Source organism: Adiantum capillus-veneris, chromosome 26, assembly GCF_014529385.1.
Source record: "Adiantum capillus-veneris isolate H3 chromosome 26, ASM1452938v2, whole genome shotgun sequence".
Classification (NCBI taxonomy): Eukaryota; Viridiplantae; Streptophyta; class Polypodiopsida; order Polypodiales; family Pteridaceae; genus Adiantum; species Adiantum capillus-veneris.
The window spans coordinates 34,880,011-34,906,252 of record NC_140956.1 but is presented as its reverse complement, the minus strand read 5'-3'; the positions used below and the strand labels follow the sequence as shown (position 1 = coordinate 34,906,252).

The following is a 26,242-nucleotide window of genomic DNA, read 5'->3' as shown; positions in this document are numbered from 1 at the left end:
GATTATGTGAGGAGAAATACTTCTTTCTTCTAAGAATACTTCTCCTTCCTCTAGATCTACTCTCATACCCCGCTAGCTCTCACCATCTTCGAAGGTGTGTGAGGTCTTGGGTCTGAGACCGTGAGGGAATTGATGTTGTGTTTTTCAAGTGTAGCCTTGGTGCTTGAAGATTCTATATTCATTGCACCAGCAAGTTATTGAAGGAACACAAAGTATTATGTTGTAAAATGTCTCTCTTGATGGGGGAAACCTATAATACAATGCCTTTTGGAGGGGGGACCAGGCCGGCTCCATGTACATCCGGTCCTCAACTGTTGTCAATAGCTTAATTTATCTCTCTTTTTGAAGTATTGTTCATGCCTAATTCTAACGAGGTGTTATGCTTTTGTTGCTCTCTCTCCAACCAAGCACTCTTGCTATGCTCATTAGGAATCTATTCTTAATGAAATGCTCACTATGTCTATGTTAATTTCTGCTACCCATAAGTTACTCCGCCATTAAATGTTACAAGGTTGGTGCACGAGAAGAGTTGAAGTATGCAAAAAGTTCCAAGGGATCCAAAAAATTCCAGGTAACAAGTCAGGTTTGAAATTCCTAAAGTGTTCATGTTCTTGAGATCAGGACCTTGGTTACCGATCAGGTTTTTAATTTTCCAAGAGATCAAGTGAGTTGAGGGTCCATTGAGGAAAGTGTCAATCAAGTTAACCTAGAACACTTATCAATCGTGCAAGAAGAACTGGTCTCTAAAACTTCTTATGAACCAGCCTTCACTGTCCTTATGGCCAAGAAAGCAGTGGAAATGGGCTATCATAGTGAGGAAAATGGAGAGTCCACATCACAAAAACAGAAAATTCCACCGACCATGCAAGTGTGCTACCATTACACTAGTGATAAGGGAGGAAAAATCTATGTGGACATCCACCATACATGCCATGTTTGCAAAGACTTGGGAAACCCTGAGTTTTTGAAGCAAGTTGAGGCTGTCAATAATGGACCTCAATGTATTAAGAAGAGAGGGGTTGCCTATCTTAGGACTGATAATCATGATCTTGTAGATGCCATGAGAATGACCAAAACCAAAGACAAAGGACTTGAGAGACGTCCACTAGAGAAAAACCCAAGAGCTAGATTCATAGCTATTAAAGAGCTAAAAAGAATGTTTCTAGATGATCCTATGGTGGTATTATAAAAGAGTGCTTGTAGATGATCCTATGGCGGGATTATAAAATTTAATGACCAAAGAAGGAAAAAACTATTACAACAGGGAAGATGTGAACCCGATAGAACTTACTGAGATCAAGCAAATGTACATGTATGTCTACCAACTATTTTGGTAGATAGCAAGGGGTAGGAGTATAGGTATGCGTATATGGAAGACATGGAAAAGCTTTCCCGTTGGGGAGAACCATTTTTCTAACATCTACTTAAATCAAACAGCCCACAAAAGGCCGATTAAAAAAATAGATAAGTTTTATGGATAGAGTCACTGAAATTCCACCCCATGTAGAGAGTACCCATAGGACAGGATTGAGAATACCAAAAGTTCAAGATCCTTGGATGAGAAAGAGTCACTTGTCAGAACCATAGCCTATCAAAGGTGGCTATACGACTGTTACAAGGTCATCCATGCCACACCATACTGAGAAGGTAAGTCCTGATGTGACTATGAGAGAGGGGCCAATAGGTATACCAATAATGTTAGGATGCCCATACGAGGAAGCTTTTGTAGGAGCTCCAAGAATGGTGAGAAATTTCATTGAGCCAAGGCCCATGCACCCATCCCAAATTTCAAAATGTATGGCTTTGGAGTACAATGGATCGTGATCCCCATGCACATTCAACATCATTCAAACAGGTATTGCAAGCTGAATATGTCACAAATTTCCACATCTAGTTTGAGGGCTTTGGGTTAACCTTAGAAGGTACAACTCATACTTGGTAACAACCTTTGTAAAAGGAAGACTATGGAAATATAGAAGCATTGCTACAGGATTTTTTAGAGGAGTAATAAATGAGAGGAATCAAGCACAATATGGTGTCTCATATTCATTCCTTCAAACAGAAAGATGGTGAAATAGTTTGAGAGGTTTCCTTGCAATTCAAGCAATACATTGGGAGATGTCCTAAGAAACATCAAGAGGATTGCCAAATAGTGTTATTCATCAAGGGCTCAAGAACAAGCACCTCAAGAAGGATTTTCACTTGAAAAAGTGTATGACATTGGATGAAGTCACAAAAGAAGCCGTCTATTTAGTGGACGACTACCAAATTTATGGAGAAGTATCCCAAGATGCAAATGTGATCTAAACAAATTCTCAATATGTAGCTAGTGGGTCACAAGAGTGTACCATTGTTGACATGATGCTTAACCTATGGAGGGGACCATTTGATGCAACAATGCACTATGTTGCCATAGCCATATCCTAAGCAAAAGTGGTGTGCCATTGAGAACAAGTGGACAAACCATATCACTCAAGAATGATATACAATCAAGGACAAGCTAGGGAAAGGCCTTGTCAACCTAGCCCTCATTACCAACAGAATGTTCCAATAAATCCTCAACATCAACCAAGAAGATCACCACCACCACCACCGAGGTATGCATCAAGACCAGTAAACACACAACCAAGAGTAGAAAGGCCAATACCAGTGTTAGGTCATCAATCGCCACTACCTAGAGATGATCATGTAGTAGTAAGGTATGTGTATGCAAATCGGTACCAAGAAAAGAATGTTATAGTACCAATATAGACGTATTACAAAGAGGATAACCATAGACACTACCAACCAAGTGATTTGTATCCATCAAGGGTCATGGAATCATATCAGCAAGAGAGTGCCATTTTATCCTCTAGAGATTCACAGTCAATGATGGGCAATGTAAATTAGAGAGAACGGTTTGCGCTAAGTTAGGAAACACTAATTTTCATAGCTAATCAGGGTGAGGCTAAAGCAAAAGCATATCTCCAAAGATCATATGCTCAACAACCTAGACAACAAACAACACTGGAACCTTGTTTTAGGTGCGGTGGAGACCATTTAGCTAGAGACTTCCCTGAGGACCAACGGCATGTTGTAGTCAACACTCCTCATATGAAGAAGGGTGATGGACGATATTGTGGAGAGTGCAAAAATAAACACTTGGGCCCAAATTTCCCTCAAAACCCAGACAAGGGGGAAGAGTGACGATGAAGTTGTGGAGGTCTTATCTTCTTCAAGTGGGTCACTCTCAGAGACAAATACCATTAAAAGCGGAGTGTAGGAAAAACAAAAAGCAACAAGCGAGAAAGAGGGTAGCATCTCTCACAAATCTGCTAGTCTGAAATTTTTTAGAAAATCCACACAAGATAGAGTTGGAGCTCATTAGCATAAGAAGTTAAAGACTCTTACAATTGAGCTATCACAAGCTTGAGAGAAATTACATCAATCAACAAAACCCAAATCTGGTGTCATCCAAGGGGAAATACCTAAGATGGAACAAATAGAGTTAAAGAAGCTAGTTGAGGTTTGGTACTGTTAGACAAGGGGAACTAGAAACTAGGAGTCCACCACACAACCACCCACTATATAGCATAGCCCTTGGACCTTTGCCCTAGTTGGACTCCCTTTCCACACTGCCTAGCCTGCTGGCCCTGCCCTTGTCTAGTCTGGCCTTGCCGGTGTCCTGACATTACTCCCCCCTTAAGAAGAGTTTTCGTCCTCGAAAACAAAAGTGGGGAACTTCTTCTTAAGAACACTAATGTTTTCCCAAGTGGCACCTTCCTCCGGTCGGGTCTTTTCACTTGATTAAGGCTTGTTGACGTACATGATGACGTGTACGCAACTCATGATAATCGATAACACGTTTAGGTTCATGCGGTAAGGTAGGAGGTTCAATGAAATCTACCAAAATCTATTGGTCAATGACATTGTCGTCCCCATGTAACCGCTTACGTAAATGGCTTACATGAAACACCGGATGAATACGAGAATGTGAAGGTAGCAATAATTTGTCGGCACGATCACCTACTCGCTTGAGTATTTTGAAAGGCCCACAATATCAGGGAGATAATTTAGGTGTTGGCCCAGTTTTCAGACTTTTTGAAAGTTCTGACACATGTAAAAATACTTCCTTCCCTTCTTTGAAGGTAACTTGCCAACGTTTCTCATCAACGTACTTCTTATACCGATCCTGTGCTTGTCAAACATTTTGACGAGGAAGTTTCAGCATATCCATGTGGTCTTGGATAAAATTCTTAACCTGTTGGAGTTTTTCGGTTGCCAACCCCACCGTAACTGGTGACCTAGTTTGAAACCCATACATGAGCATGAAAGGAATAAAGCCTGTTGTAACATGCTTAGCAGTGTTGTTGGCAAACTCAAGAATAGGTAAGTATTCTTCCCAATCTGACTGTTTTTTGCTGACGTATGCTCTTAGCATATCATCTAGAACCTGGTTAACTTGTTTAATCTGACCATCTGTTTCTGGATGATCAGCTGTACTGAGGTTCAGTTGTGTACCCAATCGTTTAAACACAGCTCTCTAAAAGTGATTGTGATCCCAAGTTTAGCAAGTGACTGTGATCCCAACAATGTTACTTGGCAAACCATACAATTTGTATAGATTGTCCACAAATAACTTGCCTAGTTATGGTGTCTTAACCGTTGATTTGGTTGGAATAAACTTACATAGTTTAGTCAACCGGTATACGACCACCCATACCGAGTCATGACCTCGTACAGTGGTTGGTAAACCCACAATAAAGTCCATAGAGATGCTTTCCCATTTTTCATTGGTAATCTCCAAAGGATGTAAGAGTCCTCCTGCTTTCAGGCGCTCTGATTTGTTAACTTGACATTTTTGGCAATGCAAGACATAAGCTTGAACAAAGCCATGTATACCTGGCTAGTAAAACTATCGTCGTACAAGAGCATAAGTTTTTCTAATCCCCGGGTGCCCTGCACTTGGACTATCATGACATTCATAAAGAATTTGGCATCGAATGTCTGTGTCCGTCGGTACACAAACTCTCCCCTTATGGAGTAGGTACCCATTGTCGATGGTGAAATGCTTCCATCACTCTAGTTCATCACTCGATGAAGGAGAACTAGGTGTGGAGGTTAACTGTACACTACCGTCATTGGAGTGAGAAGGATCCCTCTTTTGAATGGCTCCATACTTTGGAATATGCTTCATCATGCTCATATTTGCCTTTGAGAGAATCTAAAAATTCACTAACGAAGTTCCGTGAACAAGAGAGAATTGATCTATGGCATTCGACTTAGAGCGTCCTCCACTACATTGTACCGGCCTTTACGATACCTTAGCTTGGCATCATATTCCTGAAGAATCTCGGCCCACCTAGCTTTTTGACCCTTCAAATCTGTTTGTTGTGTAAACCATTTGACGCTTTCATGGTCAAACACAATCTCAAACTGAGCACCATACAGATAATGCCGCCATGTTTTTAAGACAGACACTATTGCATAGAGTTCGCGTTCGTAAGCAGAGTAATTTTGCTGAGCTGCATCAAGCTTCTTGCTTTCAAATGCAATTGGCCGTCCGTCTTGTAATAGGACTGCTCCAATAGCACGGTCACTGGCATCCATTTCCAAAACGAATGGTTTCAAAGGATCTACAATAGCCAGTATAAGAGCTATAGCTAATGCATCCTTGAGCGTATCAAAACTGTGTTGTTGAGCGGATTCCCATTGAAAATCTTTGCCTTTGCCTTTTAGTTGATCCGTCATGGGAACAACAATATTAGCATAGTTTTTAACGAACCTTCGGTAAAACTTGCAAATCCCAAAAAATCTGTAATTCTTCCAGATTTTTAGGAGAAGGCCATTTTTGGATGGTATCCACTTTGGATTGATCCATATATAGCCCATTAACTGAAATAACATGCCCTAAATAGTGAACTTCGTCTTTTAGAAAATCACATTTAGATTCCTTGGCATATAATTTGTTTGTGTGTAACAACTCAAACACCTGTCTGAGATGTTGTAAGTGTTCTTCTTCAGAAGCACTGTAGACTAGGATGTCATCGAGGAAAACAATGAAAAATTTGCCCAAATATGGATTCAAGACACTATCCATAAGTGTCATGAATGTTGCGGGCGCATTGGTTAACCCAAAGGACGTCACCAAGAACTTGTAGTGTCCAAACGGTGTTCGGAATGCAGTTTTGGGTATATCGACAAGTCAAATACGGCCTTGGTGATATATTGATAGCAAGTCTATTTTTGTAAAAATGTGAGCATGAGTGAGTTTGTCAAACAACTCATCTACTATGGGCAATGAGTATTTGTTCTTAACCGTAACCGCATTTAAGCCACGGTAGTCTATGCACATGCGCATACTGCCGTCTTTTTTCTTCACTAATAGGATAGGCGAAGGCCATGGTGAAGAACTGGGTTGTATAAACCCTCTGCTAAGGTAGTCAGCAAGCTGACGTTTCACCTCAGTAGCTTCCGAATAACTCATACAGTAGGGTGTTTACTAGCAGGTTTACAACCTGTATCCACGTCAATGCTATGTTGCACTGATCGTGTCAACGGTAATCCTGATGGAAAATCATTAGAAAAAACATCTTGAAATTCCTGTAATAATTTCTGTAATTGACTAGCAACGTTTGCTTGTTTAGAATTAGCCATTGGTGGAACAGATGAGAGAGAAGCATGTAGCGTTGAGGAATGCTCAACAGATTCAAAGTTAGAAAGAAAATGAGACAGTAAGTAACACAAGAAAACCTGATCTATTTCATTATCAGAAACAAGATGCATAAGCTCAGCGGTACAAATCAGTGGTGATGAAGGTATATCTTTTTCTCCTAACAACAACACATGTGCGCCATGGGATTCAAACATCAAGCTGTTGTGCTCATAGCTACGCTTCAGTGATGGTCCTAGGCTATGCAACCACTCCCTACCCAGAACCACATTTTCCCTTTCCATGTCCATAACCTGAAAATCCAAGGATGTGGAGTACCCTTGTACTTCCAACGGAACAGCTCGGCATTGAGTATCCCAAATTTTGGTATCATGTCCATTCATCATTGCTACCTTGTAGCAGTGGTACTCGGATTTTGAGGCAATTTGAGTTTTTTCACCAATCCATAATTGATGAAATTGTGAGTAGCACCGTCATCTACCAAGATGCGCACCTTGTGTCCTTGCAGATATCCGTGCATACGTACTAACTCATGTGGCCCAAAGGTTGGTTGCCACATGGAAGCTGTGAGACAAAATTCATGCACCACCTCGGTGTGTGTTACTTCCATTGTAGAGAATCGTGAGGAAGAATCAAGAGGCAGCAGTTGCACCGTGTGCACTGCTTTCTCCTTGCCCTGAGCAGCAGATTTACCCTTGGGACAATCCTTTATGCCATGACCTCTTCCCTTACAATGAAAATATAATTTTTCTTTCTTGGCTTTATCAAAGTCCTCAGGAGAGAGAGGACCCCTGGATCCCTTGGGTTTTTTAGATGCATCCGAATTGGCAACTATTATTATGCCCATACTGAGTGCATGTATTACCATGTGTATTAGCAGGCACAGGACTATTATGTGTTTTCTTTTCATCTGGATCATCATGAATATGTGCTTTCACTATGGCTTCCTCAAGTGTTTTAGGGTCTTGGGTCTTGACATACTTCTCAAGCTCGGGTGTCAGACCTCGTATGAACCCCTGTACTTGTTGAAAGGTATCTAAGCCTTCCAACTTCAGGATAACATCCCGATAGTGAGAGATATATTCAAGCAGTGATGGGTATTGGCGCATGGAACATGTGTCCCAAGCCATCCAATTCCGATCTGCCTCATTTGTAGGCAAAAATTCTTTGCTAAACATAGCTTCAAAAGCTACCCAACTCTGTGGTATGATGTTCTTCTCTTTGAGAGACATCCACCATTTGTAGGCCTTGCCTTCCAGAGTTAAGCTCGTTTTGCAGAGCTCTGACTGCGTTTAGAGTACACCGTAAGGCATGAATTCCATCCCACTTGGCTGAGAAAGATATTCATTGCATCCTTAGTGTGGTCTCGATCTTCTCCCTTACAAATCGATGGTTTGGTGTTTCTCAACAATTCATCGACCTCTTTTGTAGTGAGAATATGCAACGTATCAGCATTTGGGCCTTGCCCTAGATTAGAAGGGCCTTGCCCTTGTGTAGCAACGTGCTCATGCATGTGTGTGTCAGCAGGACTCTTGGACTGCTGTTGCATTAATTGAATTACTAATGTGGATAGTTTAGTAACATTTTCATTTAAAGATTTAAAATTTTCATCCATGACTGTCATGCGTGTCTAAAGTGCACGAAATTCTTGAATATCGAGCAATTCGTAAGTATCATCACCTGCCGTAGCATCGCGGGTACTCTCCTTGAGAGGATCCGGCCGCGGGCTATCATTGGCAGGATCAGGCTTACTTTGCTCAAAATCGAATGTCATATTGATATCCGAATCCATGGCGACACAGTGCGGTGCAAGGAGTAGTCAGAAAAAATACCTAAGATTGAGAGCACCCGCAAAGTGTAATTAGCCTTGCTAATTCCATCAAAATTGATAGTATCCCGGTGGAAATTGATTCGAATTTCTTGCCATGTATGGAATTCTGTTAAGGCGGTTACGCCGCTAGCGGAAGCTAAATAGCGAGAACTCAACCAACAACAGAATTTGTCAGACGAGGACGGAGCTTGACCCGCAGGCGTATGGAAACAACTAGGTGGGTGTCAAATCACCTACTCGACCTTCTAATGACAATCACTACTAAGGAAATCAAATCTAAGTTCTAAAATACGCAAGTGACTGAAATCCGTACTACGAACGAATGCTATACGAAACAAGATCTAGAATTATTGAATCGATCTCTAACTCAAGGGGAAGTCTATACACTAGGTAAGAACAACACCCTAAAGACTTGAACCGCAAACTCAACCTATAACCACTCCGTGCGGTAAACGCGTATGAAGACAGGCCGAAATATAAAGGTGACCGAAACTTGACCCCGATGGTACTAATGTGTAGCTCTACTCGTTGTGGTTCTATAGATATGCTGCACGCTCAATTCCGACACACGAGTTGGAAGAAAACTCACACCGAAGCTCGTAGGAACTTACCACACATACAAGCCGATAGCGCGCACTCTTGGTATCTGTGCGTAGCTCTCGCCGTTGCTAACACAATGGCGGTGTCGCTTCTCCAATGGCGGCTCCGTAGGTCGCGTAGCAAGTAGATAAGACTCTCTCTCTCTCTCTCTCTCTCTCAGACACAGTCACAACGCTCAAAAACTCACTTTGATTAATAAAATCTCCCATAGGTTACAAAAACTTTGGCTTATATACCTCAGCCTTGGAGGTGAGAACATCTCTAACTAATTACATCAGTAAGTGAAATTACTTCAGGATTACAAGCTGGAAACTCAATTGAGTTCCGTTACTTAATGAATGGCTCAAATCAAAATTAATGTTGGAAAGACATTTATTACAATCAATGGTTACAAAATGATGAGTGTGAGCAAAAATGTGGGTGTGATCCTTTGCTGGCTCAACACTCCCCCCCCCCGCGTTCATGTCATCCCTGACATGACTTTTATGCTTGGTCAATAAAGTCCTGTCGTCTTGAGCATCTGCAAATGTGATTCGTATCGTAGGTTGCCGATGGTCAAGATTGGGCCGAATATTTTGCTTTCGTGGGTGAAAAAGCCGGTGTAGAAAGCTTCTTCGAATGTTTGCATGTGGAAGCTAGGCAAAAACATAATCCTTTGGTATAGGAGGTGTAACACTTTTGGAGAAGGCTGCAATGAAAGATCGTACATCATATCAGACACCGTGTCGGCCGTCGATAGTAGACTCGAGGTCGTGGCTTTATCTGGCGCGAACACTTCAATGCAAGCTAAGAGAGTCCTGCAGATTTTCTTGAGCATCTGACATGAAAGGTCAGGAGAGCCAGTAAAGAGCTTGATGGTGCCCATTAGGGTTTTCACCATGTAGGCTTTACCTATTCTCTCTCCTGCCTTTGGTCCTGGCATCCTGGGATAATTAAGCCAATTTGGCTTCTTTTCTGCAATCCTGCCATGCTCTTTCCAGTTTCTGACTCTTGGCACCGGGCAGAAGGTTGCATCCTCCCGGATCTCCTTTGGTGCCTCCACCAAGTAGATGAGGTAGGCTGGGTATTTGTTCAGCCAACCTTTCCTCCATCTAGGTTGTGAATCTACTATCTTCTTTGATTGTTCCTCCTTTGTGATGTCGCCTTCGTAAAGAGCGACATACTGCTCTCCTTCTAGTATCTTTTTCGTCTTTAGCACTTCAAATTTCATCAAAGGGAAAGGCAGGCTAGGTTGCATCCACTGTTCATGGAGCACTTTTGTGTCTAGTCCCTGAAGTCTAATGGAGATTAGGAGTCTCCTCTCCCATTCCATTTCCGCCTTGGCACTCTCCTCTGCTTACTTTTCTATTTGGTCATGGAGCCTTTGTTCTTCTTCTTCAGAGATTCTTGAAGTCGAGGCCACCTCTTGAGCTGGGGCTGGATCTTCAATTGTGGTTGCCTCTCCAGTTTCTGGTAGCTCTATGGCTGCTCCACCTGATTCTTCGTGTGGTGTCTCTGTCTCTCTTCTTTGTTGCTCTTGTAGATCTTGGAGCTGTTTGCGGAGGGCCTCATTCTCTGTCCATAGTGTTTGATTTTCTAATGTGAGCCTCTCCTCTGTGGCCAATGATCCCTCCGCAATGTGCAACCTTTGCACTTGCTCTAATCTTAGCTCTCTTTATAAGCTTTGGACCTGGTCTTCCAAAACTGGTACGATAGCTCCCTCTTGTTCGGTTCTCGCTCTGCTAGCTCTAGGGGTAGACCTGAGTCTAGTGATTGTTATTTCTTGGAGCTCGACTCTTTCCCTTAGCTCAATGAGCTCATCCTTAACCGCCTCCAACTCATCCTCTATCCGCTCCCTTGCTTTCTGTGCACTTGTTACTTCTCTTGAAGCCTCGGCTAGTTGGAGTATCAAGCCGTCTCTCTCGTTTTCCGCGTCATAGAGTGATGCTTTATGACTTTCAGATTCAGTCATAGCATTCTCTAAATTTCTCTGCAACTCCGCTTCCCTTTGTTTGGCTGTCTCAATCTCTACTTCCTTTGCCTTGGACCTTTCTTTTATCTTGCTGAGCAGTTCATGCACCATGTGCATGTCTTTTTCATCATCATCTGTCAACTCTAAAGCTCTTTCCGCCGCCACCTCCACTGGCTTTGGCTCTTCTAGTATTTTCGGTTCGTCCAGTTTCTCTTCACTTTCCTTTTTACTCTTTGTCTTTTTCTCCGTCCCTCTCCGTTCATCTTGTTTTTGTAGGGTGATCCCATAAACTGCCTCAAGGGCATCTTCTTCGGTGTATCCTATCTCTACCAGATCCTCATAATCATTTCTCTTTTGCTGAACTGGATCTATCTTCTTTTCTTTGGTCTCGGCTTCTGGTTTTTCCAAAACATCTGTGTCCACCTCTACTGTGGTCTCTTCCACAAATTTTTTCGTCTTCTTCGGGCTTGGTACATCAGTCATAGAGGGATGTTTGTCCTCAGCTTCCTTGGCTTTCCCTTTGTCGGCTTGCCCATCTTTCTCTTGAGGCTTAGTAGACCCATCTACTTTCCTTTTCCCCTTGTCGTCCTTTTTCAGCTCAGCTTTTAATTGCTGTACCTCCTCTTCAGTGTATGGCTCGACAGGTTGCTGCTCCAAAATAGCCTCTGACTCCTCATAAGCTTTAATATATTGATCGTATTGATCAATGTGTGGCCTGGCCGAGCTAGTTCCGACTTTAGTGGGGTCTGGCACCCACTTTTCTTCAAAGTCACCCTTTAGAGCTCTTTCCGCTCTAAACTGCTCCACTAATCTTTCCATTCTTGCCGCTTTCTGACTTTTGGTTTGCTTGGGAGCAACCTTCTTCTTTACTTTCTTCTTAAGTGGCTCGTCCACATCCTCTTCAGGTTCTGAAACTACTTCTAGTTTCCGGCGTGCTCTTGTGGATGCCCTCTTCGATACTTCGGGCTGTTCTTCCTCCTCGTCGGCTTCTCTAAGCCACTCATTCTGGGAGGGAGCCTTTGGCCACTGATCTCTAGCTCCAATAGCTTCATAAGCTATTCTTGTCAGAATTTCCGCTCCTCCTATGTATTTTGGCTTCTCGTTGTGCATGGAAATTACTTGCTCGTGGATGTGTTGAGCGTAATTCACCTCTTTTGGCATATTGCTCTTTAATGCCCATGTGATGGTGGTCGCAATGGCATGGGGTGGTGTCGTATACTTTCGCGGTCTTTTACTGCAAACATGAAGAAATTGGTTGTACAGTCGGCAAAGGGTTGCCGCTCTTGGGTCCTTCAGATCTCCATAGGTCGCATTCTGTTTCTTGGGCCCATAGACCTCTATGGCCTCCCTTCTTTCCCTGACCGAGCTCCCTTTGTTGTGCAGCTTCAGTGCGTCTGCAATTAGCTGTGGAGTGATCTGTACTTCTACCTTGTCTCCATCCATGGCTGTCAATGTGGCTTTTCCATCCTTCGGAATGGATGTTGCCAACTCGTACACTCTTCTTGTATCCACACCTGATGGTCTCGAGGTGAAGAAACTGTGCAAGTCTGCCCTTTCCAGGTACTTGCTGATGTCTTCTGACTTGCTATAATCTACCAATTCCTGTGGGATCATTGGTACATCCACCGCTTGCCCTTGAGGATCTCTGAAAGTCCCCTGGTAGATCTTTATTCCCTCTTTCTCCAATACTGCTTCCTCCACCCAAGTTTTGGTTGGCTTGAGGGTTTCTGCTGGAATGTCAAATGGTTCCGCTTCTGCAATAGCATCTTTGATTGTCGGTCTTTTTCTCTTCGTTGCCGATGACTTGGTGGAATCCATGGATCCTGTAACTCCAATTTCAGAAGTTAGCGTTTTTTTAGTACTGAAAGCCGAAATGAAGCTTTTAACTATCCAAATGACTTGAAAATTGAAACATGAGCTATTCAGGGCCTAAGGATGCAAGGTAGGTGAAAAAATATGCAAAATGGGCTCAAAATCATGCTAGAGACATCATACGCGTATGATGTCTTTTGTGTCAAAATGACTTCATATTGGTTGTGCTTGTAGCTGATAGTGTATACATGATTATCATATGCTTGGATTTGAGTTTGGATCCCATTTGGTCAAGTTTTGGCCAATTTAGTCCAGTTCTGGCTCTTGGCAAAATTTTGAAAGGGAATTGGATTTTATGATCCAAATTGGATAAAACTTGGTGGTTCACTTTCAAATGGCATGTAAATCACTTGTGTTTGGTGGTTGAAGCCCTAAGGTGCCAAAATCACATAGTGAGACGTCATACGCGTATGATGTCTTTTAGTGTATTTTTGGACCAAATTTCTCTATAAGCTTGGATTTGGCTTTAGATAGGCTTATTCAGTGGATTTATGAAGTTTGGATAGATTTTGGGCTCAAAATGGCTCTGGAGACATCATACGCGTATGATGTCTTTTTCATCAATTTTGCATGGGATTGGTTCTGTGGACTCCCCATGTACTAGTGAAGGAGTGTTCCTACTCAAATCTTGGTTTGGACTTGTGTATGTTGGATTTGGGCCAAAAATAGGCTTTAGGTGAAGGATTTTCCCTCAATTGGGCTAATGGGGTGATCCTCTTGACCAAATGGTTCCAAATTTCATATGTAGCATGTATTAGATATATATAATGGATGTATGATGACAAATGAGCAGTTTTGGCTCTGTAAGTGCAAATAGACATCATACGCGTATGATGTCTTTTGTGTCAAAATGGCGCTTTTTGGTTCCAGATAGCTTGTAGATGTGTTTAACAACAATCCTACAAAGTTTCAATGAGTTTGGAGTTATTTTGACAAAATTAGGACCAAAAATCAATTTTATGGCCTACTTTGCGTCTTTTTGGTTTTTCTTGGGTTTTCTAACTCCAATTCTCATGATACTTGGTTCATAGGATGTGATTAACATGTGGAATGAGGCTATGCACTCAAATGTTGAAATGGATGTGAAATTCATGCTGTGAGACATCATACGCGTATGATGTCTTTTCTTGAAATGTTGGTCTTTTTGTGCAAAGAATGCTTTGTGCTAGTGCCCTAAGCCCTGCTAACTAGTTTTCAACTTAAAAAGTCATCAGTTTAGCTAAAAAGCCCCCTTATAGGCATTTCAGTCTCCGAAGTCGTCTTTTTGCCTTGGAGTTGAATTTCTTCAACTTTTCTTCTCGAGAGTTGCATTTCCAGCTCATTGGATATGTTGTGAAGCCATCTATTTGGTTGAACTTGACTTTGGCTGCCCGTTCTCCATCTTTCTCCCTTTGGTTGCCCGAAAGCGTCTTTTTCACCATCGGTAAGTGAATCAGCTTTCTTTTGGGTTTTGCTTGCAAACATAAGTCATCGATAGTTACTTGAAGCTGCTTGTGAAGTTTCATTTCATTCGGTCGTCAATTTCAGCCGTTATGCCAAAATGACGCTTTGTGTGTCCGCAGCCAAATCGGTTGTTCCGACCTACTTTTTGTGATTCAAACTTGGAGATATTCTATGGTTGCATTGTCCTTGATGTGGTTGAACTTCCTGTGAAGTTTCGTGTTGTTTCGACAACTTTTTCCTGTTTGCCTCTTGCAGGCTCTGTTGACCTAGGGTTTTTCCAGTCATTCTTTCTTGAGCTTTGAGTGTTAGAAACCCATCTTCTATACTAGGGTAACCCACCTATAAGTTCTTGCAAGGTTTGGTTATGCGGTTGTGCCACTACCTAGCATTCTACCCCATTCCCCGTCTGCTCTTGTTTCTTGGTTTTGGTCAGTTTTCGCGACAAAAGTTAATGATAAGCATCAAAAGCTTATGGCAACAAGTCTACCTCTCATGTCTGGTGTCCTTTGAGCTCTCGTGGAAGTCGTAGAAGGTCGTAGAAGATCTGTGCTCCTATGGCTCTCTGCTCTTCTCCAAGAAGGTAATAGTGTGAATGAGCTTGAAAGTGATGTGAAAAATACTTGACTTCGGAATTCCCGGTTCACTTGCCACCAAATTTGTCATGTGCTCCTATCTCGTTGTGAGATGCGCTTTAGGATCTGAAATTTCCCAAGTCGGACTCCGTTTGACCTGTTTTCTTAGAATTCCGTCCACTTGCCAAAATTCTGCCGTTTCGGACTTTCCGCAACTTTTTCAGAATCGTACCCAATTTTTACCATGGGTTGCCCTTGTCATTAGGACCATCACCGTCTATTCTTTTCTTTTTTTTCGATCTCATTTCACCTGCTTTTTTCTTATTTTTCTTTTACTTTTATTAAGAAAATCATAAAAAATAAAGGAAAATAGCAAATTGAAGCCAAAAAATTCCAAACATACACAATAAATAGCTGGTAACCCTGTGTATATGAATATACACTTATTTGTGATTTCTGGACTTGGATTACCACTTTTTTCCACTTTTTAGCTCCAAAAACACTCTTCTTTAGTGATATTTACACGTCTAGAGACCCAAATTCATCATTTGATCTCTTCTTGTTACAAAACAAGGTATATAAGGGCATAAATATTATCAATATCCTCAATCAAACATAAAAATTGCAAAATCATGTAAGACACTGCCCTTGTAATATAATTTTTGTTTTTCTTTGTTTTTTGTCTCTTGTAGCTGCTTTGTAGCTCCTGTATACCTGTATACCTCCCCCCCTCCTAGTCTGAGTCCTCCCGGACGACTATGAAGTGTCTGTGGGCGAAGCATTGTAGTTGTTTGGGTCATAAGTTCCTAATGAAATTGTAGAGCGATGATACAATAGTCTTTCCAATAAAGCTGCTCTTTGTTTGATTGAAGGATTGGTGGTCGGGTTTTGGGTTGGTTTTGGCACTTCGGTAGTAGAATCAATAGATGGATTCTTCTTTACCTTGTTGTTCTTTTTCACAATCCAAATCTGCTTCCGCTTCGCTTGTGCTTGCCACAAACTCTTTGCGACCCAAACCTGCTTTGTTCTTTGTGTTGATTTCCTCGCCTTGAAATACCTAGGAGTTTCCGTGGATTGTACTGAAGGGAGTTCCTGTTTACAAATCCTTGGGATCCAAATTTTCTTGCTATAGCTTTGTGCCGTCATGAACTTCTTTGGAATCCAGATCTGTTTCACCGTCCTTGATTGTCTGGAATCACTCTGTTGTCTGGTATTGAAGACTCTGTTTTCCACCTTTGTGTTCTCTGGCACAACCTTTTTTGGTCTCCATACCAACTTTGACTCCGTTTTTTCCCAAGGTTGAGCTATTATATTATTGCTTGTCTTCCTTATCCAATGTTGAGAGTTCCTCGTCGAAGAGCAATCCAGTTGTATAGAAACTTTTGGTTGCCATTGCTTCTTCTTTTTCTTTGGTTGTTGTTTATCTTTGTTCTTGGATTCTTCCTTTGGAGTTGGCACTGCTCCTTTGGTGAACTTAACTGATTGACTTTCACCTTCGTATTTGATAAACACTGATTTAGAACTCCAGTCAATCATTGCATTGTATTGCTTCTGCCATGGTTGTCCTAACAATAATGGATGTTGTGTAGCTTGGTCTTCAACCACGTAAAACATATGAGGATACACATACTGGTTAATCTGTATATGTAAAACTGTGCATCCGACAGTTTTGATTGAATTCTCAGAGTAACTCTTTAACTCTTTCTTGGCAGTTTGTAATTTAGTGGCATTTGTAAATTGTCTATACAAACTGAGTGAAAGTAGGTTAGTTTGAGCTCCTGAATCCAATAGTGCTCTGGCTTTGATTTGGTTGGTTCCTACTTTGCATTCAATGATGGGTTCTTCTTTGTCATTATCCATTTCTGTTATACTGACTGCGTTTATTCGTATTGCTCCTTCATTGCGCTGTTTCTGACGCAGTAGTCTTCTTTTCTCCATTCTTTCCTTTGCCTCGGCTTGCGCTTCTTCCACAATCTTTTTCTTTTTCTGGACACGCAGCTTTTCTTGATGTATTTTGAGAAGCATGTCTTGGGTTAGCGGCAAAAGACACTTTTTCACTCTGCATCCACTAATCCAATTGGGCATTTCTTCTCCGTCTAATGTAGCAAGCTTGACAGCTCCACTTGGTGATAGATCTTTAATCACCAGAGGTCCCATCCCTCGCTTTTTAAGCTTCTTAGCATGCTGTTTCAGAGTGTAAACTAGGACATAGTCCCCAACCTTAAACTCTTTAGTCCGCACATGCTTATCAAAAAATTCCTTTTGTCGCCTTTTTTGAGCGTAGATAGAAGCTACTGCTTTTAGGCGAAGCTCGTCTAGATTTTCCAGGTCATCTATTCTATCAGAAAGCTCGTGCCCTGTCCACTCTAGATCCTTAGCCACCCTTAAGGTTGAAATCAAGAATTCTATTGGTAGGATAGCATTTAGCCCAAAAACCATGTTATATGGGGTCGTTCCTATTGATGTTTTATATGCTACCCTATATGCCCATAATGTTGAATGCAACTTCTGGTCCTAGTCAGTTCTCGACTCAGATACAATCTTCGTAAGGACCGTGCATATGTTTTTGTTTGTTGCTTCAGCTTGTCCTTTTGCTTGTGGATGATACGGGGCTGATTTCCTATGGATTACCATGAATTCATCTAGAAGGATCTCTATCACTTCATTTATAAAATGTGTGCCTCGATCACTCACAATTTCTATTGGAAATCCATATCGTACAAAGACGTATTCATATAGAAATTGTGCCGTGGTCCTGGCATCTGCTTTTTGAGTTGCCTTTGCTTCGACCCACTTTGTTAGATAGTCCGTTGCAAAAGCTGTTTTATGTTGATCTTCCGGTGCTATGGCTAGCTGGTTATATCCTGAAAAACCATCAAGAAAGGAGTATGCTGTTTTCCCTGATACACGCTCTAGAACATGATCAGTTATCGACAGGGGATAATTGTCCCTGTTTGTTGCAGCATTCACTTTCTTTAAGTTGACACACACTCGGAGTTTTCCATTCTTCTTGGGTACCACCACAATCGGAGATACCCAATCGGTGTGTTCAATCTCGTATATGAATTCAGCTTCCATTAGCTTAAACATCTCTTCTTTGATTCGCTTAGCAAACGTATCATTATATGTGTATGGTCTCTGTTTGCTAGGCTTTGCGTCTTGTTTTAGTGGGATTGTGTGTTGGCATATTGATGGGTCAACTCCCTTTAAGTCCTTATAAGACCATGCAAACACATCCCTGTACTCTCTGAGAAGACTCAAAGGTCTCTCTTTCTCGCCTGGAGACAAATCTGTGGCTATGTACACCGGTCTAGGTGTCTCACCTGGAGCTGCTAAATCAACTTTTTTTGCATCTTCCGGTCCGTCATAAGATTCATTCTCCCCTCTCTCTCGAATAGGTTGGGTTAATACCACCTTCCTATCCTCTATTGTGAATTTCCTGTAGTGAGAGGGAAACTCCATGTTTTCCTTGATTTTGGCGTTTTCGTCCTCTCCACTCTCAATTTCTATCGTCCAAACTTCTTTCAGAGTTTTCTTGAGCTCTCTGTACTTGTTTCTACGTTCTAACTTGGACTCCGTGTGTTCTCTGTTGCGCTTGTTCTTTTCTGATTTTTCTGTTTCAGTTTTCGTTTCATTCCTTTGAACTTGATTTCTTGAGCTTCTTTTGTCTTTTCGTAAGCTCTTTTGCTCAGTGCCTCTCATTCTTCCAGAAATCTTGTCCTTAACACAATCTTCCGCCTTTACTAGCATTAGGAATTGATTTTTTCCTCTTATTCTAGGCATCGGATTGGTTCTAACCCCCCTTGTTTTTCTCTTTACTCTATAGCGTTTCTGGCGTTGTTTAGTTTGGTTCAGAAAATCATAAAATTGGACATCCGTTATAGTTTCTTCGTTTCCGCTTGAATTGTCCGTTGACTTGTTGTCTGCTTCATTTCCCCACTCTGGATGATCGGGAATGTCGTGAAACACCTCTTCTTCATCTTCCTTTTCCAGTGTATCGTTATTTTCAGTTTCTTGTTCGAGTGTAGTTCTCAGCATGAAGTACGGAACCACGTCGTACCCGTCCTTGTCGCAAAATTTCGTTGTGGGACCATCCGGAATTGCACAAACATCTAGGGTTGCTAGAATGTGTGTCCATTCTAATGGTTCAAGCGTGTCCTCTGGAAAGGGTTCTCCTATATAAGTTTCGTCTTCGATAGCCCTTTCTAAAACATATTCTTCTTGCCTCAGACTTCCACATTTCGAGGCTCCACACATCCATAACTCCTTGGGCTTACCTAACCAAGCTAGAAATTCAGATCCCGCCAAAGTAGCTGAATCAAACTCCTCTACCAGTGTTCGGTTCACATCTTTGTAGCTATGGTCTCTCAGGTTCACACGTGTAGTGGTTTCCATATTTCTCAGGTATATGTGATCGTAGCCCCAATCCTGGACCATTTTCAACTGTCTCATGAATGGTCTTCCCAGTATGATATCATAGTTATTCTCCTTGCCAAAATCGACAATAGCAAAAGTATGTTCGTATTCAATGCCGCAAGAAGTTACTACGACTTTCTCTAATAACCCCATAGGTTTCTTCATGTGTCCATCCGCTAATTGGAGTTTCAACCTAGTATTTCTTATTGCCGGTTTCCCCCATTTTTTCCAGATTTCTTTTGTAGCAATGGCTACCCCAGCTCCGCTGTCTAGTATTGCCATCGTGTTCACTCCTTGGAATTCAACTGGTAAGGTTGTATTCCCCTCTTCACCTTCGCAATACTCTCCGACCTTGTTTAAGGGTACAGGCTTAGCGTTCTTTTGTGGTTTGCTCAGCTCTTTTATACCCTCTTGCAGTCTCGATGTTGGGTCTTTTATCCCAAATTTCTCCAAGCATTTTCCTACAGTGGTCCACATATGTGGTCTTAGCCTCAAAAGCTCAGCTAGAGTGATAGTGCATGCCACTGGTGTTGACAAGATCTCTATCAATCCTTGCGAGTCCATGAATTTTTCTGATGAGATTCTTCGTGAGGGAAGTGCTCTAATCTCGGATTTTGCTTCATACTCTCCTAAGTATGAAGGTAAGGTATTCAGTGAATGAGGTTTGCTCTCCATTGTTCTAACATAGCCCCCATCTCCCCAGTAAGATTGCAGATCCAAGTCCACTTGAGATCCTGCCTCAAATTCCACTATGGGAGGATTCCTGATGTCCTTTTCCCTATTTGTCTGATTAGCTTGGCAACATAGCTCGTTTGCAAAGTTTGCCTCTCTCACTTGTTTCCAAAATTCATTGTAATCCTCATCTCTTCCGTAAATCCTCTGTATGACTGGATGAAAACTCTCTATCTCCTGATCGGTTGTGTTCAATACTATGCGGTCATCCTTGTGTGTATTTTCACGCTTTTGTGCACTGGGAGTCTTTTCAGCTACCCGTGAAATGATAGTCTCTTGCTGAATTGGGTTTTCCGTTCCACAATTCATTGTTTCTCTTGGTGGTTCTAATAAGGCTTGTGCAGTCTCGATCATTCTCTGGCACATTTCAAGTCTCTGCTTTTCCAATTCCGCATTTGGGTATGCCATCCACCTCTGTTCTTGTGTTTGGTTGTTCTTTAACCTACCTTCGTAAGCTCTCATCAGTGCGTCCAATGGTTCGTGTACTTTGTCGACTAGCACTGATCCCCCTGAGCTTAAGCTCGTTGTTTCTTTGATACTCTTTTGTTTCGTTCTTTCCGGGCTCATCTCTCGTTTCCCGTTTTGACTCTCAAGTTTTTCTAATCTATCTTTAGTTCACTTTAGTTCCTCAGCTAGAATAGCGTCTTCACGTTCTTTTCTCAACTTCATGCGTGCTTTTCTAGCTTTCCATGTGTTTCTCTGACTCCGCGGTCGTTGACTAACCACTTCAGTCGCTAACTTTCCATTCTCAGGTTCTCTAGTGGTTTTCTTAGCTTGAGCTCTAGTAACAACTTGGGTTGGTATCAGAGTTTCATTTTCGGACCCACTACTGGTAGGAATAGTTTCTAGCATATTCAATGTCGTCTTTTGCACTTTGTTTGGATTCTTTGAACAATCTTCAATGAAGTGAGTAACCCCGCACTCAGTGCAATAAGCGTTAATTCTAATGATTTCCGTATGTGGACAAACATTCATCAGATGGTCACCTCCACACTTGTAACAGGGTCCTAGTGCTGGTCTTGGTCCCACTTGATTCGTACTTTGTGGATAGGATGGTCTTTGTCCTGTTAACCCTCCATGAGCTATGAACATCAATGTTCTTGCGTCCAAATTGTATCTCTCTTCATCAGAAGCACTTGTAACTGTTGGTGTTCCAACATTCCCAATCATGCCCCATGGTTCTGGTTGTTTGGGTTCTTCTGGTGGGTAATACACAGTTGGAGACATGTGTGCACCAGATTCTTCATAATAGGCTTGAACAGGCACTAAGGCTTGTTCTTCCTGATTCTCTAAGGTTGGTGCATATCTAATGCCCACTGGTCTTGCTCCTGGTAAAGGTGGTTGTTGTCCCAATACCGGTTGCGGTCTTTCTATCCCCATAGGTCCTGGTACATTTCCCGTTGGGTATCGAGGTACTGGATGTACCTGAGGTGGTGCTAATTGAGTAGGAGGTGCATACTGATGCTCCCTTACATACCCTTTGTTGTAATAGCACTCCTCTGTTGGGTGGTTTGTCCATTTTTGTTCAATAGCACACCATTTCAGTGGTTTTGGCAATGGTTTTTGGTATGGTGCCATCCTTTTTAGAGCATCTTCTATCATTTGCTCTACATTTGGCATGGTTGTTGTTTGAACATTCTTTTTAGTGGTAGTCTCGCTCGCTACGGAGGAAGAGCTACTGGATGCAAAATCTGTATCCGCTGACACCTCTCCATAAACCGTACATTTATCCACTAAGTACAATGCTTCTCTCGTTACTTGCTCAAAACTTGTACAAGCTTTCAAGTGCAAGTCCTTCTTGAGAGTGTCGTTTTTCAATCCTTCAATAAAGAGAACAGATAGTCTGTCATCTTGTGGTCGTTCACGTACTGGACATCTCTCAATGTATTGTTTGAAGCGAAGTGAAGCTTCCTTCACTTTTTCGTGTTCTCTCTGTTTAAAAGCATATATTTGTGAGACCGTATTGTGCTTAATCCCTCGTTTTGAGAATTCCTCAGCAAACTCTCTTAGTAAATGGTCCATGTCATGGAATCCCCCTCTGTTCAGTGGTTGAAACCATGTCAATGCCGTACCTTCTAGAGTAAGACCAAATCCTTCGTATTGTGTATGGAAATCTGTTATCTGCTCAGCTCTTAAGACTTGCTTAAAGAGTGACATATGTGCATACACTTGGCTACTTGAGATGGTCTCATACGTCTATGGTCTGCTACCAATCTCATTGCTCCTGTGTCCCGGCTAAAGCTTTCTCTAGCATCATGGACTTCATGGGTTACCCTTGTCGGTTCCCCTGCCCTGAGTCTACTACTAGGAGGTAAATGTGATGGTTCCGCTTCGAACCTTGGACCTGGAGTGGTATATGTGGGGATTGGAACTGCACTACCTCGATTTGTATCCATTGACTCTCTGGAATGTAATGATCCCATTGGTCCGGGCTTCGAGTACTGAGGTTGACTGAAAGAGTCAGCAGCCTGAATTCTTTGTCCTCTTGTTGTCATTGGGTTTTGCACTCCATTTGTTGGTGCTGGTCTTTGTGAGCTAGAAGTAACATAATACTGATGTAGTGGTCCCCCAAAGTATGTATATCCTTCTAATTCTTTCTTGCCCATTGTTGAGTATTGCCTCCCATACTTGTCGTAAGCTGCAATTTTCACTTCCGATCCCTCTGTGTAGGTAAAGACATAAAGTCTTTTTTGGTCTGTCAACTCTCCAGTTTAGGGTTCTTCACATCTATAATAGAGATCTTGCTCCCCATTATTATATTTGTATAGTCCCACATAGATGTTATCAGTGTTGATCCTTGTAGTTTCATTCTCTCTTCTTAACCTCGCATCAAGGAAGTTCATTATTGGTGCTTTCTCCTCAAGTTCTTCATCTACTTTGGCTTTGGTGCCCATCAATCCCCACTTGTCCACAATGTTAGGGTTTAGGACTACCAAATACATGGTACCCTCGTCATCTAGATATCTATCTCCGCTATAGCTAACAGGCACTAAGTCCTTGAACTCACTAGGTCTATCTTCTATCTTTACACAATAGCGGTCCATTCCATCTTTGTAGATCTTGGCACCTTGCTCATTGTCGTACTGGTATTTTATGAACAATAGCTTCATTGTGGCGGAAGGGTTTGATGGTCCTGCTGCCATATTTTCTCTGTTGTTCAGGTTCAAGTGTTCCAAGTGTTCGGTGAAAATCTCGTAAGATCTCTCCGAAGAAGTATCAGAAACACTTCCTTCAAAGATCGGCTCTAATGGTTGCACTCAACTTTGGTTTACACTTCCCTCGGTTGATATGACACTTGCTTGTTCCCCTTGTTTTGGTTGGTTATTCTGGAGATTCCTGCCCGATCTCAAATTCATCAATTCCCCTAAAGGACTTTAACTTTTCCATCTTGGCAATTTGTTTTCCCAAGTTTTTGTGGTCAGAATTGATCCAAACTGATTGATACTTGGTCAATTGTTTAATCTTGTCAGTTGGACAACTTCTGTTTCATCAAGTGAGAATTTTGTTGTAGTTATGCTGAAAAAGACATTATATGCGTATGATGTCTTTTTTCACAGATTTGGACTATTTTGGTTATGCTCACTCTCAGTAGCCCCCTTATGCTTTGTCCACTCACAAAATTCAGTTTGAACTCTGTTTGAGCAAGTTATGGCTAATTTAGGCTTTTCTTGGCAATTTTCCGCTTTTGACTTGTTTTGGGTCAATTGTGATCCAAATGGGATGAAACTTGAAATATAACCTCTAGACATCTATTACAATGGATCTCTGTTGGCAAAGTATCAAAATATGTCCAAAATTAGGTCAAAGACATCATACGCGTATGATGTCTTTTTCATCAATTTGGGTCAAGACTTGATATTTATGCTTTCTACAGTGTTTGTGACAATCTTGTCAGGTCAGATATAAAAAATAAGCAGTGGATGTGCTAAAAGACATTATACGTGTATGATGTCTTTTGTCCCATATTTTGACTATTCTTGGTTTTAAGCGTTCTCCAATGTTTATAATTGAGTTTCAAGTGTTTTTGTCAGGTTTGAATGTAAAAACAAGATCTGAATCCAAAATTTCCTATTCTTTGCATTTCTTGGACTCCGACTTGTCTTTTTGGGTTTCTTTGAGTGTTAATGCTCTTGTTTTAAGTTGAAATTAGGGTATAACCCCCCTTTTGAACACTTTGGTAAAGTCAAAATTTCTGTTTTGGTCTCTGTTTGGTCAGTTAGACACTAATCATACGCGTATGATGTCTAAAGTTGCAGATTTCCAGCTTTTTGGCACAGAATCCTTCCTAAAGCTTTCTCAAGTGCTCAGCAACTCCCAGATACACAGAAAATTTCTCTGACTTTTGTTTATTGCAAGTTTCACTACTAACTCGACGGTTTAGTGATCTAACATGCAATCAACCATATCAAGCAAATACTCCAATGATTACTAGCTCTAGATCAGGATCAAATGAAGTCCTACCTAAGCTATTCCTAATCATAAAATGGGTTTGGTAATTGTGATTTTAAAGAGATCCACTGCCACTCACGGACTAGCAAATTCTTCTTCTGTCAACAACTACTCAACACCAACAAAACAACAAACAAATCTAAGCTAAACTAAAAATACGGTCAACACGGAAGACCCAGGAATACCCCACTTCCTAGTATCTCTCGAGATCTTTGGAGTCCACCACTCCTAGATCTTTTCTAACTAAAGTATACAAAGTAGTTTATACGACTCACCTCGTAGGATTAGTCTAAGGTCACCTACTTAGGGCTCTCGTCCCCGACAACGGCGCCAAATGTTAAGGCGGTTACGCCACTAGCGGAAGCTAAATAGTGAGAACTCAACCAACAACAGAATTTGTCAGACGAGGACGCAACTTGACCCGCAGGCGCATGGAAACAACTAGGTGGGTGTCAAATCACCTACTCGACCTTCTAATGACAATCACTACTAAGGAAATCAAATCTAAGTTCTAAAATACGCAAGTGACTGAAATCCGTACTACGAACGAATGCTATACGAAACAAGATCTAGAATCATTGAATCGATCTCAAACTCAAGGGGAAGTCTTTACACTAAGTAAGAACAACACCCTAAAGACTTGAACTGCAAACTCAACCTATAACCACTCCGTGCGGTAAACGTGTATGAAGACAGGCCGAAATATACAGGTGACCGAAAGTTGACCCCAATGGTACTAATGTGTAGCTCTACTCGTTGTGGTTCTATAGATATGCTGCACGCTCAATTCCGACACACGAGTTGGAAGAAAACTCACACCGAAGCTCGTAGGAACTTACCACACATACAAGCCGATAGCGCGCACTCTTGGTATCTGTGCATAGCTCTCGCCGTTGCTAACACAATGGCGGTGTCGCTTCTCCAATGGCGGCTCCGTAGGTCGCGTAGCAAGTAGATAAGACTCTCTCTCTCTCTCTCTCTCTCAGACACAGTCACGGCGCTCAAAAACTCACTTTGATTAATAAAATCCCCCATAGGTTACAAAAACTTTGGCTTATATACCTCAGCCTTGGAGGTGAGAATATCTCTAACTAATTACATCAGCAAGTGAAATTACTTCGGGATTACAAGCTGGAAACTCAATTGAGTCCCGTTACTTAATGAATGGCTCAAATCAAAATTAATGTTGGAAAGACATTTATTACAATCAATGGTTACAAAATGATGAGTGTGAGCAAAAATGTGGGTGTGATCCTCTGCTGGCTCAACAAATTCCACAAGTTCTTGATAGCCGAATCAATTAGACTTGAAAGTGTTAATTGATTTTACCAAATAATTGTACTTGAACTCTCGACGGAATGGTGTTCTTTAAATCTCTAAGTTTATGTGTAATGCGCAGAGAATTTGGCTTGAAGTTTGTGCTGGCCTCGTCGATGCTATGCCGCACCTCTCTGGGGTGGGGTACCCCACTGTGGGTACCGCCCCTTATGCTTAAAATTTGGGTGTGGCCACTAACCCTCAAGGGGATTGGGCGCCCGTAAGTGGGAAAAAAAACATCACACAATCGGCTATGGCCGCTCAGAGCAGAGTGCGGGTAAGCAAAAACGCCATGGCCACCTCTGTGTTGAGGTAGGGGCTTCGGCCCAGTGACGTAAAACCCTCCCCTGCCCGATGCGCAACTCTAGATCCCGCGAGTGGCAATTTTGATGCAGGTCCACCTCGGC

The 26,242-nt window shown here is 41.9% G+C and overlaps 1 protein-coding gene across 1 annotated transcript in view; it reads left to right on the top strand.

Annotated features, from left to right (window-relative positions):
• Window positions 1-26,013, top strand: part of LOC147423241 (uncharacterized) — a 107,472-nt gene extending 81,459 nt beyond the window's left edge. Inside the window, exon 18 of the mRNA XM_086501464.1 lies at window positions 25,918-26,013. Coding sequence (XP_086357590.1) covers window positions 25,918-26,013 — 96 coding nt within the window. The remainder of the gene's footprint in view (window positions 1-25,917) is intronic.
• Window positions 26,014-26,242: the final 229 nt, after the last annotated feature.